Source organism: Electrophorus electricus, chromosome 8 (assembly GCF_013358815.1).
Source record: "Electrophorus electricus isolate fEleEle1 chromosome 8, fEleEle1.pri, whole genome shotgun sequence".
Classification (NCBI taxonomy): Eukaryota; Metazoa; Chordata; class Actinopteri; order Gymnotiformes; family Gymnotidae; genus Electrophorus; species Electrophorus electricus.
The window spans coordinates 13,548,116-13,566,857 of record NC_049542.1 but is presented as its reverse complement, the minus strand read 5'-3'; the positions used below and the strand labels follow the sequence as shown (position 1 = coordinate 13,566,857).

Sequence of the window (18,742 nt, the reverse complement as noted above, 5' to 3'; positions counted from 1 at the left end):
TTGGAGACAAAGAACTATGAATATGTATAACTGCAACATTGTTGCAGCAAGCACTTTGTTTTGAATGTAAGATGTTGTCATAATATTGCATTAAATTGACTTTTCAACAGTTCTGGAACAAGAATGTTAAAAAATACAATTAGAACAGTGTAAAGTAACAAGTAAGCTCAAATTGTGTTTCTAACATGGTAACATGCAAGTGATGAGAAGTGAAAGATAGAAAGAGGCAAAGAGAGCGAGAGAGAGAGAGAGAGAGAGAGAGAGAGAGAGAATAAGGTGCTAAGAGGGAAAGAGAAACAAGCAAAGTGGGTGGCCAATGTCTGAGCCAGCAGGAGACATGTGGCAGCTGGGGCTCATTGCCATTGGCAACTAACCCATCCCCCCCACCAAGAAGCAAAGCTACAGAACCTGCCCTGCCAAACTTGAGTTGTGCTAAAAATCTTGAACCCCTTAATTTCAGCTTGCACTACATGCAGCAATGCCGTCCATCGTGCTCCAATGTCTGTTCCTTATATACTCTGTTCCCATCACATGTGCAAACACACACACGCACACACACACACACACACACACACACACACACACACACACACACAGTGCAAAACTTGTCCCTGTTGCTCCTCTCTCTTGCCCAAAGGAGCATCTAGAGGAGAAAAAATGCACAGACAGAGAAAAACACACAATGCTGCATCAACCTTCATGCTTCTATTGTGCCTATTGCAAAACTCTACTCTGTGTTTCAATGCCCTATTGCTACACTATGCTGAGCCTATTTACACATGCATTTATAAATAAACAGGCAGAAACAAAAGGGACCTTTCTAGCAGTATTTATCATTTGGCTGAAGATACTGAAGGCTAATAAGATGCACTCTTAAATCATGCTGTGACATGCTTGAGGTTGTATCATAAGATGTATGAAACAGACTGTGTAAGCACATTTAATTTTATGGCATGTCCAGGACTGCAAATATCTTATACTAAGGTGAGTGAAAGAAGCTAACCAATAACAAATTCTGTCTAAGTAACTATTTGCAAATTTGAAGAAATTGAAAGTCTCTTAATCACAGGACGAGAGACATTGAATTTTTGCACAGGAAGTATATGCATGTAAAGACTTCTTTGGAGAAATTAATTTCCAAAGGCATTTGGAATGGCCTTTATAGATCTCTCACAAAAGGGTCAGGGTTAAGGTCATTATAGATCTCTTACAGATGGATTAGGGTTAAGGTCTTTATAAATCTCTGACATCAAGGTTAGGGTTAGGGTCTTCATAGATCTCTTTCAGAAGGGTTCTTTAACAAGGTCAGTAGATTTCTTTAAAATAGCTCTTTTTTTGTTTGTAGGGTTAGATTTTAGAGGGTCTGATGTTCAAAAGATGAAGTGGATAGTTATGTCTTGTGGATGGGTTTACAATAAGAATATGTCTAAGTTTGGCAACAAATACAATTTTATTTGTTTAACCTGGGATTAATAATCCAGCATTGCTAAACTGATATCATAAATCTCTTTAGTCTCCATTATGTGCCCATAAATAAGTAATGCAAAATCATAACCACTGCACCATGGCTTTGCCTGTGCATCTCTGTCTACATTGCTCAGACTGATTCTGAGTTCAGTGTTCAACAGCTCTCTGCAGGGATAAACATAGTGCTTATTTATATAAGGGTTTTTTGCTACATTGCCGGGGTGTGTGGCCTGTCTCTTCTCCCAGTAAAGGCTGCCCATCATGGGGTAGATTTCCATGAGTGGGTTGTGATGATTGGTGGTGTGGGAGTGGGGTTTCCAGGCTCTGCGACCGGGTTCTTTGAGTAAGGGGTGATTGGGGTGGGAAATGTCTCATTGAGAGGTCTGTAAGTGACAAACTGGGGAGGGTGTCAGGGTATGAAATATCTGAGGTGCAGGAATCTGCAGAGGGGCAACCTATCTGCAATTCCTGTGCTTTAATGGGTTTACGTGCTCCAGAATATATACCAGTTTTCATCTGTGAAGGCAGGGGATTGATCCAGGGTGTGGTCTGTCTCTCAGCAGAGTTTGAAAGATTGATCCAGGGTGTGGCCTGGCCTTTACCAGAGTTGCAGGGATTGATCCAGGGTATGGCCTGGCCCTCAGCAGAATTGAAGAGATTGATCCAGGGTGTGGCATGGCCTTCAGCAGAGTTGCAGGAATTGATCCAAGCTGTGGCCTGGCCATCAGCAGAGTTGGAGGGATTGATCCAGGGTGTGGCCTGGCCTTCAGCAGAGTTGGAGGGTGGTGAGTGTCCTGGAGTGCAGATGCCAGGTGTTTGTGATGAGGCCATCAAGGTCTCCATGAGGAAGGCCAGACTTCGCATTACCCGGCCTAGCTCAGCTACTTCCTGTCCAAGGGTGCTCACCTGCAACACATAAATACACATCACTCACAGAAAGCAGTCTTTAAAAAAACATAACCCCTAAACTCTAACCCCTAACAACTAATCCTAACCCAAAAACATATAAATATACATCACTCACTATCCGGACAGCCAGTGAAGGTTTGTTCCACCATCTGGGAACCAGAACAGAGTATAGTCTTGATGCTTGTCTTCCATGAGACTTGAAGCATTGTATTTCAAGCTGAGCCATACTTGAAGTTCAGAGTACTTGAGGTACAGATTGTGCTTCAACCATTGACATCATGTATAGAGGGGCATTTTTGGCTTTGTAGGCAAGCATCAAGGTTTTAAATCTGATGCATGCAGCTACTGGAAGCCAATGAAGGGAACGCATCAGCGAAGTGATGTGAGCTTTGGAAGATTGAAGACAAGTCATGCTGCTGCATTCTAGACAAGTTGTAGAGGTCTGATGGCTCATAGACGAAGACCAGCAAACAGCAAGTTGCAGTAATCTAGCTCTGAGATTACAAGAGACTACACAAGCCCCTGGGCAGCTTCTTGTGAGAGAAAGGGCCGAATCCTTTATATGTTAAAAAAAAGAAATCTGCCAGAGACTGGATCAGATTTGAAACATGAGTTGAGAATGATAACTTGTTGCCCAAAGGCTACGAGCAGCTTCAGATGGTGATACCAGGGAGTTCTCAAAGGAAACTGTGAGGTCATGGTAAGGTTTGGGAGTTCCTGAGAGGCACAGAAGCTTGGTTTTACTGGGATTGAGCTTCAAGAGGTGGGCTGTCATCCATGACACAATGTCAGTCAAGCATGCTGAGATACACCTCGAAACCTGTGTGTTAGAGTGTGGGAAAGAAAGAATTAATTGGGTGTCATCAGCATAGTAGTGGTAGGAGAGGGGATGAGAAGATTTTTATATCACCAAGCAAAGGAGTATACAAAGAGAAGAGAAGAACATTAACACTGAGCCCTGGGTGACACTGGTGGAGAGTCTATATGGACTGGATATGGACCCTCTCCTTGTTACCTGATAGGACTATCCCTCCAGATAGGACTGGAACCATTTCCATGCAGACCCAGTCACACCAAGGCTGGAGAGAACAGAGAGGAAGATGTTGTAGTTTACTGTATCAAAGGCTGATGAAAGGTCCAGCAGAATCAAGACGGATGATAGTTTGGCATTTTTGGCAGCATGAAGTGTCTCTGTCACTGCTATGACGGCAGTTTCTGTTGAATGTGCCGGTTTGTATCCGGACTGATTGGGATCGTGGTGCTGGTTCTGGGTGAGGAAAAGAGATAGTTGATTGTAACCTGCTCGTGCAAGAACCTTTGAGAGGAAAGAGAGAAGAGATACTGTTCTGGAATTGATTATGTTGGAGCTGTCAAGTGTGCCCTTCTTTAAGATTGGTACCAACCTGGAAGTTTTGAATGCAGATGATTCATGTCCAGAGGACAAGGAGTTGTTGATGATGAAAGGATGCAGATCTCTCAAGACTGTCTGTAAAAGAGTGAAAGGAATGGGATCCAAGGGACATGTATTCAGATTGCTGGAAGTCAGGAGTTAAAAGATTTTCTCTGAGGAGAGAGGAGAAAAAGAAGCCAGAGAGTTGGATGTAGGAAATTGAACACTGTTGGAAGAGTTGGAAGAAAGGAAAATGACTGGTGAATTGCTGCAACCTTTTCTTCAAAGAAAGTGATGGAATTCTCAGGAGTAAGAGATGAGGGATGAAGAAGAGGGGCAGGGTGAAGATTGCATGGATCAGATGCTAATGATTCAAAACATCCTCTGTAGTAGGATGACTTTGTAGATGTCACTTCCAGTGAGTACTTGAAAAGGAGAGACTGTTATGAGCTGAGGTCTGAATCTAGGTGTTTTCCCCCACTGACTCTCTGCAGTCCTTAGTTTTCTCTTGTGGTGACACAGCACTTCTGTTAGCCAGGGAACAGGCAGGGAGATCTTGCAGGTCTGGAGCAGAGAGGGCACAGAAGATTCATTGATGTGGAGAGTGTAGAAAGAAAAGCATTTGTAAATGTATCCAGGGAAAGGTAAACAATATAGTAGAAGTAAGGGAAGGAAGGTGTGATGGAGCACACATTGCTTTGGAAGGAGGAAGCACATGTGGGGGAGGTATGGATAAAAAGAGTAGGGTGGGAAAGAGAAGAATATAAACTGGTGGTCTTGGAGACAGAGGGGGTGGCTGCGATGTCTGATGCTGTTGTGGTCCGGGTGAAAAGCAGGTTCAGAGCACTGCCCGTTCTGTGAGTCGAATGCTAGGGATGTGGCTGATTGAGGATGAGGTGAAATTACAACAGCGGAAGGATGAGGGAGAAATATAGCTTGTCCGATGGAAGGTTGAAGTCAACAAAGAGGATGAGTGGGTTTCCTTTAATGGGGAATTGACTCAAAAGGCTGTCAAGCTCATCAATGAAGTTATCCAGAAAACCTGGCAGTAAATGATAATGATATGAAGTTTAGTGAGGAAAGACACCATAATAGTGTGAAATTCAAAAGAAGAAACTGAAAGAGCAGAGAAGGAAAGTAGGGTGAAACACCACATTCGAAACAGCAGTAAACTCATGCCACCACTCTTGCAGAGATGCCTTGGAGAATGTGTGAATGAAAAGGCAGAGTATTGGGCAAGTGGAGTTGCCAAGTTCTCTGGGGTAATCCAGTTCTCTGTTAAGAGCCAGGAAGTGCAGCAGGTGGAGGGATACTATGGCTGAGATTAAGTCAGCTTTCTGGACAGCAAATTGGCAATTCCATAGTTCAGTCACCATGGTCTTTGATTGCACTGAATATTGGGAGTAAATGAGGTTGCTGAGGTTGCTGAAGTTGCAGTGATTACATCGATAATAGTCCCTAGGAGATCTGTGGGATATGTAGACAGGAATTGCAAGACACATTTCAGGTTGGAAAGATGTTTAGTTTTGTTGATGTATATGATGAAGTTTGAGAAAGTGAGGGAAAAATTATAGGTGAGGAACACCTATCTTCAAGTCTCATGGAAGACAAGCATAGAGACTATTCTCTGTCCTGGCCCTTAGATGGTGGAACTTTCACTGGCCTTTCTGCCAGTAGAGTTCCTTGCAGTCTTCATATGCGGACTGAAGACCCATCTGTTTGTAGAATAATTAAATGACCACTGATCCTGCACCTATGTTGAGTATCTGAAACTCTAGTACTTACTGTAGGGTATTGTTTATTGCACTTATTGTTGTCTGTTATAAAGATTATGTTTTTCACTTCTAGGCATCAGCATTGATCCCTGTATTTCAACAGCATTCTAGTTCAATGGTATCTTGAACTCTAACCTACTGTACTGGTAGATACATTTTATGAGTAAATGACAAAGTTTTTTAAGTCACTCTGAATAAGAGCATGTGCAAAATACCATAAATGTAAATGCAAATGTAAGAAAGAAAGCCTACATATAGACTACAAAGACTGCATAAAGACTACATTAACCAAATAAATGTAACTATAAATGTGTCCCCATTAAAACACCCCATTCTACCAGAAATGTAGGAGAAGTAGTTGGACATATTTAATGATAAATAATTAAAATAATTTAAATATGTTTTTGCACATATCGCTACAGCTATGTTTAAACCCACCGTGCACACAATTTTTATTTTAAAATTTGTTCATTAAAACTTTAAGTTTACAGGTACTGCTGAGTGTAAGATGCTACACCCAGAAGCCACCACAAGGGGGGCTACTGGCCCCACAGCACCTCTCACCCCACTCCCACCTCCTACGCTAATGTATGGACCCCTTATACTTAAATCATAATAGTTTGCAGATGCCTTCACCCTTATAAGTCTAATTACAAGCAGCCACCACATCAAATATTGGATAGCAGTAGATTTATAACATTTTATATCTTATGTGTCTCAGATAACCTGGACAACCTGCCTCACCCCATAGTAATTAAGAGCACTACTGTCAGTGTGGTGGAATCCTGCAGATTCTTGGGCTTTTTTGAGTGCACCTGTAGGGAGGGTGATACGGTATTTACTTGTCCCTAACCGCTTTACCTACAAACAGTGATGGAAATGGGCATGCTTTGAGGTTTATTGTGTGTAAAAGGTCTCTGACTCCAAATTAAAAGTACAAATTGTAAAGAAGGCTGTGGGCAGCCACCACACCTGGGACTGACAGGAGGTAAACATGAGCACTGACTCCCAGACCAAAGACCCAGCTCCCTGACATAGCAGCCAGAGCACCCATTCAACCATCCTAAGTGATGGTCTCAGTCACACAAATGAGTGCTATTGCATAACACAACATAAGTAATGAGAATATGCATAACCAACTTTATAAAGTTCTTATAATGTTAAAACAGACTGGTTAGTCAGGTGTTTACTGCTGGCTATTTTAATTTATGATGTACCTAATGTACACAGCAGATTGGATAAATTACAGAGAATTGGTGTCAATTTAATTATTGCTGGTTCTTGATCAGTCTAGTTAGTGAGTGTTTACATGATATAATACTATCTGAAGAGTTGAGTTTCATCTGCAGTTTAGGTAACACAGGACTTATTTACATAATGCAAGACAATCACTTATCCATTACAATATGTTAGATATTGAAATATGGCCATACATATATTATAAATAACAGAAATGCAGCCTAGAAAATACTACCTGAATTTTACCTAATAGATGGATAGAGAGAAGGAGAGAGACACACATACACAGAGAGAGAGAGAAACAAACCCCAGGGAGAGGTTTCTCCAAATCTAACTCATCAATCTACCAGTTCTGCTTCAGCTCCACTCCAACTCTTCTCCTAAATGCTCTCCCCTCAGACCTAGAGTCCTTCAGTTTTATCATCACCAAGAACAAGGTTTACCACCTCTGACCAATCAAATCATTTTTTTAATTTAATCAGCTCGGCACAATAATTTTATGACCAAGTATATCATGACCTCTACAAACACTGCAAACAGGTTAAAATAAATCATTTTAATAAGAATCCAAACAGTACACTTTTTCTGCATGGAATGTACTACTATATGTAACAGGACCAAGCTGGAACAAGCCTGTTTGAACAGGAGTGAAATACCACAGTCCCATGCAATCACTTTTTATAGATGATCATAAAACTGAATACCCCATCATACCTAGGCAGTTCTCCAGCTGAGCAAGGAATGAGCTATGATTCAATTTAATGTTTCTCTGACTTTCTTGTCCAATTGGATTGTAGGTTTTGAATTTGAATTTATTAATTTAAAAAAATGCGGATGCAACCATTTGCAAACAGTACTATAGAGATGCAGGCTTACTGGTGGTTGAGGTTTATTGAGAAACAAATTCAAAATTGTTGGAAAGTGTTCCCTCAGTGCCTTGTGTGTCAAGGCAATTGCAAAATCATGCACAGTTTGGTCCACAGAGTGCTGTCTGGGCTGATTGTATGCAGCAATCGGAAGAAGTGGGCTCAGAATTGAACAAGTAGCAGTTGTTAAAACTGTCATGGATGGCTTTTTCTCATAGAAACAGCACGTAACCAGCTGATGCAGGCAGAAAGTTGTTTCTTTTTTCATACCCATCTCTCATAGGCACTAAAGGTCATTGTAGGTGAAGCAAATTATTGCTTAGTCGTTCACTGTAAAGCACCATTATTTATTGTTTGGATATTTTTAAATATTGCATTGCAGTAGTCTATGGTCATTATGTTCAGATACTTTGATTAGTGGAGCTTTTGGAGGGTGGCAGGCTTTGCTATAAGCAGTTCATCTGTCTATCTATGTTGAAAATGGATGACTTATAGACAATAATAGTATAAAAATGAGACATCATCAATGAACACATAGCTCCACAAGATATCTGATTTTGCACTGATCTATGTAGAGTACACTATGTTTGGTGGTTAGTACATTAACTATCATACCTTTCAGTTTCTGTATTTGTGTGACAGGAGAAAAATTAGCATGTCATATGAGAATGCTCTGTACCTTCACAGACACTTAATTGTGGCACCTACTGTATTTGTAGGCACAGGTGAACTCAGCTAAGATGAACATGAGTTTGGCAGACACAGCAGATGTCATGCCAAAAAGTGATATTAACAAATAATGAGTCTAATTGGTTAATGATCCATAATGTCATTGGAGGCAACAGAAGGTATTAGAACACAGCATCAGACAGGAAGGGGCACCAGGACAGAAGCCCAACATCTCTGAGTGGATTGGACCAAACATGGATCACAATAGAGCCCTGGTGATACAGTCTGTCAGAGGGAGAGTGGGAACAAGACAGACTGGGAGAGAGAGAGAATGAGAGGCATGAGAAAGATGGCACTAGATGAAGGCACCCTCTTACAGTACCAACTGTGAAAAATGTAATGTGATTGCTACCACCTGATAGTCAAATCTGAAAAATGTCCAACATGCAATAGAATGCAAAATTTTAGCTTCAATGTAACAACTTTACAGTGTGTTCTGATTATTAACTGTCAGACCATTAAGTAAATTGTGCATTTTTAGATGAGAGATCATTGAGTTTTTCTTCCTCCACTCTGATATTGTAAGTGGGAAGAGGCTAAGTATTCCTGACCAATTATACATTTGTCAATACTCTGCCAATTTGTAGTAATTTTTTGCTGATCCTAATTGCAATCCTTTGGAATGGGACTGATGTTGATGAAAGTTGTCATTCCTGGGATCTGTTAGACCAAACACAGCCCCAGGTGCTGCTGTCACTATGTTTGGTCCATTTTCCTCTACTGAAAAGTGTCACATCATTTACTATTTAAACAGCATATTCCTTCTTTTCTCTTGCCTTGCCCTGCTAGGTCTAGCCATATGGTTTGTTACTAGCATGACACCAAGCGCTCACCTGATCTCCCGTGATTTCAGGTAACAGAGGACAATGCAGTCAGGCTACACAGATTACACTTGAACCAGTCCAAAGAGAAGTCAGGTGTGTTACAGTACCTCTTGGTCTAAGTGGCGCAGATGTCCTCTGGTCTCTTCAGATTTAGCCGCTAACTCTGCAGTACTGATCTGTAGGATATCTGGAATAGTAAATTATTACATTCAAATACAACTGGCATTTCTGAATGTTATAAATAATTTCAAAAGTATCTGTAATAATTGTATTACATAGTAGACAAGTTAAAAATTCCAACAGAGAGGTAATGAATGAATTTCTCTCATGCAAGCACACACTGACCTGGCTTGCTAGTAGTCATGTTGGTTGGGTGTCTGGCAATGTTCTGGTGATGAGGAGAGAATGGAAATGCAAACATCCTCTCTGTGCCTTCACTAGCTTCTGTACCATCAACAACCCTAAACATAAACATACGCATGCATACATTTATTAACAAATCAATCCTTGAGCTGCTTTATGATACACAGGCATATATTTATTGGAAAACCAATCCTGGAGCTGCTTTATGTATATGTGCATGTATATTACTGCATGTACTTCTGGGAGGAAAAAAATGCTCACCTAACATAAGTGAGTAAATATTTATATGACTCATATTCTTACTATTATATGTAAGATCAGTAAAGTAAACTTACACATTAAAAAAACAAAACAAAAAGGAAAGTATGTCTGTCTGCATAGGGGAGCATATACCTTGGACTGAGATTAGAGGGATCAGGTTTGGAAACTGCAGATTGCCGAATGTGAAGCTTCTTTTCATTTCGTTGAGCACTCCCCTGTACGAGTGATTGTTTGGAGTTACTTGTGTCATCCACAGCTCTCAGGTACAGTACCTGATTCTCTGCTTCCTTCTGCTGCTGCTCTGCTATTGGTGGACAGCACCGGATCATCCCTCCATTGCCCCTCCCTTCCATCTATGATGGCAAAACATTTGGTCACTGCCATATTTCCTAATCGCAATTTAATTTCCAAGGCTCTCAAAAACCAGGGCATGGATGTATTTATCTGATTCTTTAATCCAAAGCAATTTACAATTATGACTGAGCACAACTAGAGCAATTGAGGGTTAAGGGCATTGCTCAGTGGTGGGGCTTGAACCAGCAACATTCCCACTTACAAGTGAAGTATCTTAACCCCTGAGCTACCACTGCTCTAAGCAAAGCCCCCCCCCCCCCCCCCGCATTGTTTTTAAAAGGCCAACCCATTAAATCAGTCATGATCTCAGTGCACTTTCTCTAATACCTTTTCAATAGCCACTATTTACCTATTTTACATCATGTTCTATGACTTTGTCAGTGATGTTTGTTTAGCATTGTAATAGGGAAGCAGAAAGTACCTGTGGTCCCCAAAGTAACAGCAATTACAAACAGACACATTTCAGCAGTTTATTTAACTGTCAAATAAACATAAAACAGTAGGCCATGCTATTTTAACAGTATAATAGACTTTTATGCAGACTGCGTTACTGAAGTTGTATGTGCTGTGTATGTTCCTTTGTGGTTGCCATAGGGTAGAGTGATGTTAGAAAAAAAGTTTAGTTTTGGAGTAAAAAAAAAGTTAAAGTAAAAAATGAGTTAGTTGATTTCACCATTTACTACTGAGTGTGTGCTTTTCTTGTTTCAATAAATATCAAAGTTATTAGGTGAACCCTTGCTGGGATAAATTGCTGGCACAGATTTTTGGGTCAATTTATTTTGGACAAATAAACGAAAGTGTGCAGTTGCATTTTAGTGATGTTTCTGAGTAGTTTTGCCTACTCAGTATAGTTAGCAACTTAGCTCACACAGGGAAAACACTCTGTAACATGTGGCTGGATGTTGACAGCACATGCAAGTATAGCTTGGAGAGAGCCAAAGACCGTGCTCTTGGTAGAGAATTGAGGCCTGCTCCCTTCACTGGAGACAGGAGCCAGAGTCTTCTGAGCTGGGCAAGGCAGCCTGAAGTTAAGGTCAAGGCACTCGGGAACGAGTATGAGCTGGTGAGAATTTTACCTACTCATTTAGGCAAAGCTGCATTTCTGTTATGGGACAGTCTTCCAGCAGCTCTGCAGTCAGACTATGCAGCACTCAGGGAACCACATAATGAGTCTTTTGCACAGAAGCAGTTTATGGACTATTTTAAAGCCAACCTTGCTGCCTGTTTGTGTGCACCCCACAGGAAGTTTATGCTGCTGATGTTAGCAAGCTTGTCCAGGAAGCATTCCCAGATTATGATGAAGTGGCACAAGAAGAGGAAAAGTTTCATCGTTTTCTTGCAGGACTGGACCCAGTATTGTGGGTAAAATGTTATGAGCAGAGTGCTACTGACATGGAGGAGGCTCTGATAATAGCAGGATGTTGTGAGAATACCAGAGAAACTCTGAAAGCAGACAGTGGAAGGATGCATCCAAATAGTTTCTTTATGAAAGTGAACGCAACTGTGCCGTTGTGTCTGGTAGCATGGGTCTGAGGAGGGCTGATGGTTTTGAGGAGGGCTGTTGATATTCTATTGTAGGAAATGTATGCAATGAGATTGGAGGTGAAAGAGATGCATGATGAGAATAAGAGGCTATGGGCTGTAGCTTGGGGTACAGGAAAGAGGTGGCATGGGTTTTCGCTTGCCTTCTCATTCCCAATGTAGCTGTACCTGTGGCAGGCCAGGATACTAGTCTGGGGAGGTTCAGGAAGCTCAGAAAGGCCGTTCTCCAGCTCATGCATCCTCAAATAGAAGCAGCCACTGACAGTATGCTCAACAACATGAACCAGTGCATCCGTTAACCTCTAGGACAGTGAGACAATGGCGCCCCAGACCAAGATGGCGTACTCACTGTGAGGATGAACAAAGATGATGACATGTGCGTTTCCTGTAGCTGATGGGCTGTAACTGATGTTAAGGCACAGACATCAGATTCTTCATCAAGGAGCCACTTACATAAGGATGTTCCAACACATGGCCGAATTAGGTTATTGCGAAGTGATTGAGAAGAATCCTGGCTTTATATATTAGAAGAGTGATTGAAGGCACAGAGGTCTTTATGTTGGTGGATTCAGAGACTACTTTCACTTATTAGTGCAGATTTTTGTATGTTGGTTCTAGCCCTGCACAATTGTCCTTTGACCAAAACCTATAAGATCACATGCTGTAAATGGGCAAATGCTAGATACACTGAGCACTATGATGTGGCTTTTAGGTTGGGATCAGTGATGTGACACCATGTGTTTCATGTCCTCAAGAAGTCCACTCAGGCAGATCACCTTGGCCTGGACTTCCTACTGAAAATCATGCTTGGCTGGATTTGGAAGTGGGTGTGCTATGGATAGTGTGGAGTGCAGAAAAGTTACCTGAATGCTGTTATGTTTGTCTGGACAGTCTCTTTAGTGAGACACTAGTCCAGTTAATGTGTGCCCTCCCAACACTGTTAATCTTACCTCATGGAATTTTGAGGATTACTTGGAGCCCAATGTGCCAGAGTCCGCAAGTGTGGTAATTGCACATGCAGTGACAAACGTCCTGATTGGCATCGTGGTGGCTCGGGTTTTGAACCCTACTATGAAAGACTTGATGCTCAAACAGGGAGTGCATTTGGGTGAGTTTCATCACCTTGGAGAAACTGACCTTATACCACTTCCTCAGCCATCTGATTGCTATGTTGTCTTTATCCTCTCATGCACTACCTGTCACACTGGATGGGTCTCCCGTCACAACACAGCAGTGAGCGCAGCTAACTATGCTCATACAGAAATTTGCAGGGGTTTTTAATGTAGCTGATAGAAATACTGGAAGATGCAGGCTGATTAAGCACCACATTAGGACAGCCAATAATCCTACCCCATCAAACAACATGCATAATTGCCCCTCTTCAGGGAAACAGGCTAAAATCAAGCATCAGGTGGCTGGTCTGATGGGGGACAGCATCATTGAAGAGTTGCCACCCCTGGGCCTCCCCAGTGGTCCTTGTTTAGAAATTTGAGGGGCATTGGAAATTCTGCATGGATTACAGGCAACTTAATTCAGTCACAGTCAAAGATTCTCATCCACTACCCCAAGTGGATAACAGCCCCGATGCCCTTGCAGGCTCCTTCTGGTTTAGTACACTTGATTTCTCAAACGGTTACTGGCAGGTGGAAGTGACCAATGAGGACAGGGAGAAAATGGTCTTCATCACAGGAGAGGCCTATACCACTGGAGGATCATGCCGATGGGACTTACGAACTGACCCACAACATTTTAACGTATGATGGAACTGATCCTTAGGGGGCTGCTGTGGCATATTTGCATGGTCTATCTAGATGACATTCTGATTTACATTCATACATTTGAGGATCACTGTGTCCATCTGGAGGATGTTTTCTCCAGAATACAGTCTGCTGGGCTGAGACTCAGTACTCAAGAAATGTCACCTGGCAAGAGATCATGTGGTGTTCCTGGGTCATGTCATTTCTATGGCCTCCAACCTGACCCAAAGATCACAGAGAACGTAAAATCCTGGCCTGGTCTGTTTGTGTGTGTGTGTGTGTGTGTGTGTGTGTGTGTGTGTGTGTGTGTGTGTGTGTGTGAGAGAGAGAGAGAGAGAGAGAGAGAGAGAGAGAGAGAGAGAGAGAGAGAGAGAGAGAGAGAGAGAGAGAGAATGTAAAATTCAACAGTTGTTTTCCTTGCTCATGTGCTAAATAAATAAATAAATAGATAGATAGATAAATAAGGCATGCCAAAAAAATAAAAAAGGAAAAGGGTACCCCAAAAAATCAGTTCTCTCAGGCCTTACTTGAAGTGCTACAAAATCAAAACACCAGCTTCTCTCACGCCACAACACACAGCTTGGAAACCCAGCATATATCAGACTCAGTCTAGCTCAGGACCTATTACAATAAGAAAACAAGGCATGCTCATGATGTGAGGGCTTCTGGGAGTGATAATGACTGACAATGAATTCAGCTAAATGTTAGCTGAATTTAACAACCAGCTCCTACCATGCTGATTGTACTCTAACTATCGTGCACTCATGCTAGTAAGTTATAATGAGCACATGCCATCATAAAATGAGCACCAATAGCATTAACAATAAGTGCCTAACAAAATATGGCATAACCAAGATCTTAAAGTGACAGGCTCTTAATATAAACAGAGATCCCAGAATAAAAATGTATATTGACCTATGGGTTACACTAACACAGGACATTGATGGGCAAGACATGTGGCCTATACCAGCCAAACTTGGACCAAAGCTCAGATGCAGTGGTTTACATTTAATGAGGAACTCTGGATCATTGTATGGGCTGTGTGAGAGTTTAAACACTATGTTGGGCTGTCTATATTTACAACCACAATTACAACTGATCATTGCCCTGTGTTGAGTCTTCAGTGCGCAGACATTGGTAATGACTTGATGGGATGATGAGGTCGATGGGTGAGGAAGCTGGACCCATTTGACTAGGTTATTGTTCACAAAGATGGTTTTCATCACCTGAATGTAGATGCACTGCCTCGCCATCCACTGCCTCATGATCCACCTGAAGGGGAGAATCAGGTTGCTGTGGTGCACAGTGTTGAGGGTGTACAGTCTGCTTGTTCTGACAATCTTGAGGTAGACCTGGCCATGGTCTACTATCTCTCACATGATGGCTTGGAAATAAGGTCAGTGCAACAAGAGGACTCAGATGTTGTCAGGGTTTTGACCTCGATTGAGGGGGACTATGCACATCCACCCCATCAACATGAGGGTCTTCTTTTAATTTCTGTAAGATATGGACAAAGTTCAGTTGCCCATCCATGATAAATGGCCTTTTGTGTCAGACTATGATTAAGTCTCCAGTAGGACAGAGACAGGTGCAGGTCACCCTGAACACTTGTGTCTTGTCTGCTCCAACATGTCCATGGGGGGCCCATGTCTGCTCAATTTTCAGATGAGCATGTCTGGGCAAGGGTGAGACAGACATGTTATTGGCCTTCCATGCTGAGGGACATTAGATGCTGGTGTGAACAGTGTAAGGCCTGCCTGACATGCAGGTCCCCGGTGCCAAAACAGAAAGCTCCTATGGGAGGGTTGACTGTTAGACATTAGAGTGGCTGCAGATATCTTGGAGCTGCCAGTGACATCCAAGGGACATCCAAGGGTATGTCCCGGAAGTAGAATACTATTTCACCAAATTTGTTTATTTGTACACACTCCCTAACCAGACAGCAAGTCAGTGGTCCATTGATTGTTTGAAGATTATGTACTGTTCCATGGTATCCCAGAAGCTGTACACAGCAATCAAGGCCATCAGTTTGAGGTGAGGGTGATCCAAGGCCTCTGCTGGCATCTGGGAACAAAAAAAAAACATGCAGTGTGGCATATAATCCAAAATCAGATGATATGGTGGAATGCCACAACAGAACAATGATCGACCCACTGGCCAAGAGGCTGCTTTCCTATGGGGGTGAATGGGATGCCTTTCTGAAGCAATTTACCAATAACACCTCCAGGCACTCCAGCACTCACTTAATTCTCCCCTTCATTCTCATTCATGGCCACAAAGTTTGGATTCCAGCAGATGTGTTCGTGTTCCCCATGTTCTGGAGCCTTGGGTCTTTGGATCTCACACCAAATTGGTGTCCTCTCTGGTGGTGCGAATGGAGAAGGCCTTTGGGGCTGCCAGACTGAACTCAGCTGAGGCTTACACAAGCTGTACCATGATGAAGGCATTCAGGACCACAGGTACATAAAGGGTGCGTTGGTTTGGCTGCATAACCCTATCGATAGTTGCACTAAGTTGGCTCCGCACTGGAAAGGCCCATATCAGGTGGTGCAGGTGGTGCAGGCTAAGGGATTTACCTCTGCTTGGTATTATGATTCTGTTGGTTATGCTTGTTTTGTTTTGTGCATGGATATGGTATTTGCTGTTATAATTATATAAACAGGGGCATTTATAAGTGGGGGCACATATGTAACAGACTTTTAAGCAGACCATGTTACTGAAGGTGTATGTGCAGTGAATGTCCCTTTGGGCTTCCCATAGGGAAAATTGATGCTGAAAGAAAATTTCTTTTTGAAAAATAAAAAAGTGAGTTAGTTGTTTTCACCACTTATTACTGTGTCCACATGCATTTCTTATTTCATTAAATATCAAGGTTATTAAGTGAACCCTTGCGAAGCTCAGCTGCAACAGTATTATAGCCCTTACTGTAAATGAGTTGGATTTTATTTTTAAATGATTGAATTTGCAACCCTTTTAAATGTCAGTGTGTTTTCAGTGGCAAAAACAGGTAAAATATAATTCTACAAAGGGAAGACAGATGCACTGCATACAGAAGGTTTAAAGACCATTTCAAGTTTTCACATTTAAGTTTCAGATTCATCTTAAATGGATCTACACAAAATACTCCACAATGACAAAGCAAAAACAGGTTTTTGGAATGTTTTGTAAATTTATTAAAAATGTACCATGTTGCAGCTCAGCCAGGTTAGCATTGGAGCAAGGGTGGGCAGTCATGTTCAGATCTATACAGGAAGTGTGTGTGCACAGTCATGTTCATGTCTCTCCAGTGAAGCACAGGTGCACAGTCATGTGCATGTCTCTCCAGTGGAGCACAGGTGCACAGTCATGTTCATGTCTCTGCAGTGGAGCACAGGTGCACAGTCATATTCATGTCTCTGCAGGGAGTGTGTGTACACTGTCTTGTTCAGATCTCAGCAAGGAGTGTGGGTGCACAGTCATGTTCATGTCCTAGAGCTGCTCTATTGGGATCAGAGCAGAATCACAGCTGGACTCTGGCTGGACCATTGCAGGACTTTCACAGTTTTTCTGAAGTCATTCCTGCCAAATGCTTCAGGTCATTGTTTGCCCCAGCCTATGATCTCACTGCAAAAGGCTTCCACCCATATTGTATATTTTTCTGCATCCATCTTTCCCTCAACCCTGACTATACTTCCTTCCATTCTCTTGACCTTATGGCTTGGTTGTCCTTCAATCCAGAAAAACTCAACTGTGAGACATTATATTGACAGGTGTTTGCCTTCCCTAAATATGTCCAATCACAGCTAGGCACAAAAGGACTACATTGAGGATGTAGATGCATTTCAAGGATGACTGATATAAGAAAAATGCACCAGAGCCCCCAAGCAAGTGTTTTTACTTTTCAAAAATACAGAAAGCATTCCAAAAACTGTTTTTGTTTTGCCAGTGTGGAGTAATGTGTCTAGATTGATACCAAATACCAATAGCAAAATGTGGAAAACTTGAAAGGGTCTGAAAACCTGCCCCTTCTTAGCAATTTTAACTGATTAATTACACAGTAATATTTTCATGCACTAATGTGGTCATTTTCTCTGTTGAATAATTTAGGCTCCCTCTGACTATAACTGAAAGCAATCATTCAACCAGAACTTCAGTTAGCTCTCTCTCTTCCTCATCACATATCCTTCACTCCATGTCTTACTTCATCCTACTCCTGTTTATACCATTATGTCTTCAGGCATGGAGGAACAAGACACTGAAATGAACACTCATTGTCATCATCACATCATCATCTTCATCACCTCCCTTTCTCTCTGTCTCTCTATCTCTTGCTTTCTATCTATCTATGCTGTTTGGATACTGTAGTACTCTCAGGCTCCCCTCATTAGGCAAATGAGTTGGGAGATGGATCATCATTAAGGAAATGAGCCCAGAGCTATTACAGTCTACATGAGATGAGGAACGCACCTGTGTGTCCAAGGACTTGCAGGATAACCTGGATATTACCTGAGAAATGATGAACAGACACACAAACATACATACACTTAAAAAAAACTATTTACTGCCCCAAGTGTTTGCTTTACTATGAAAGGTTTGCCTGTGACCACACACTAGCAGGACTGCACATAGAATTCATGGATCAAACTGTGTGTTTCCCTAAACAGAAACATATTCTTGATTGGTCATCAAAGTCCACACCTTTATAGCAAAATGAAGAAATGTAATATGCTTTCCATAAAGTAAAATTTCCTTGAGTTGGTTTGTGATTGGTTTACCAAATTTACTTTAGCTGATCAAAGAACAGGAAACTCCAGAGGAGCTCAATTATATTATCAGATACAAGAGCAAATTTCAATATTATATAGATGCTACACATATTGGTGGCCAGAAATCCAGCAGAACCCAGGTAGCATTGCTTTTATTTGGTGAGTTAATTCTTTTTTCTTTTGCATAGTCTAACCTGTGCATCTATAAAGCCATAAAGGCAGAATCAAGAATTTAAATCTAGGGGTAGGGTTAAAGTAGGGTTAAATTTAGGGTTACAGTTAAATATAGGCTTATTATTATATCTAGGGTTAGGCTTAAATCTATGGTTAGGGTTAAATCTCTCCTTCAAATTTTTGCAGGCATATGAAGGAGCATGATCAACTGCTTAAGTAAACATAAAGAGCAGTTATACATTACAGAAGAGATCTGCTAACTCTAAACCTACTTGGGAGGTTGTAGTTATGTGATAGGATGGATGGGAATTTACCCCAGCACACTAGTTTATCAGAACATATTTTGT

At 41.7% G+C, this 18,742-nt stretch overlaps 1 protein-coding gene across 1 annotated transcript in view; it reads right to left on the bottom strand.

The window, feature by feature from the left end:
- Positions 1-1,726: 1,726 nt before the first annotated feature.
- kcnh8 (potassium voltage-gated channel, subfamily H (eag-related), member 8) overlaps positions 1,727-18,742 on the bottom strand; it is a 47,812-nt gene continuing 30,796 nt past the window's right edge. The window contains exons 12-21 of the mRNA XM_035529175.1: positions 17,923-17,961; positions 16,780-16,833; positions 15,458-15,540; positions 14,583-14,748; positions 11,863-12,021; positions 9,956-10,176; positions 9,545-9,660; positions 9,307-9,386; positions 1,960-2,373; positions 1,727-1,864 (exon numbers count right to left, since the gene is read on the bottom strand). Of these exons, the coding sequence (XP_035385068.1) occupies positions 1,727-1,864; positions 1,960-2,373; positions 9,307-9,386; positions 9,545-9,660; positions 9,956-10,176; positions 11,863-12,021; positions 14,583-14,748; positions 15,458-15,540; positions 16,780-16,833; positions 17,923-17,961 (1,470 nt within the window). The remainder of the gene's footprint in view (positions 1,865-1,959; positions 2,374-9,306; positions 9,387-9,544; positions 9,661-9,955; positions 10,177-11,862; positions 12,022-14,582; positions 14,749-15,457; positions 15,541-16,779; positions 16,834-17,922; positions 17,962-18,742) is intronic.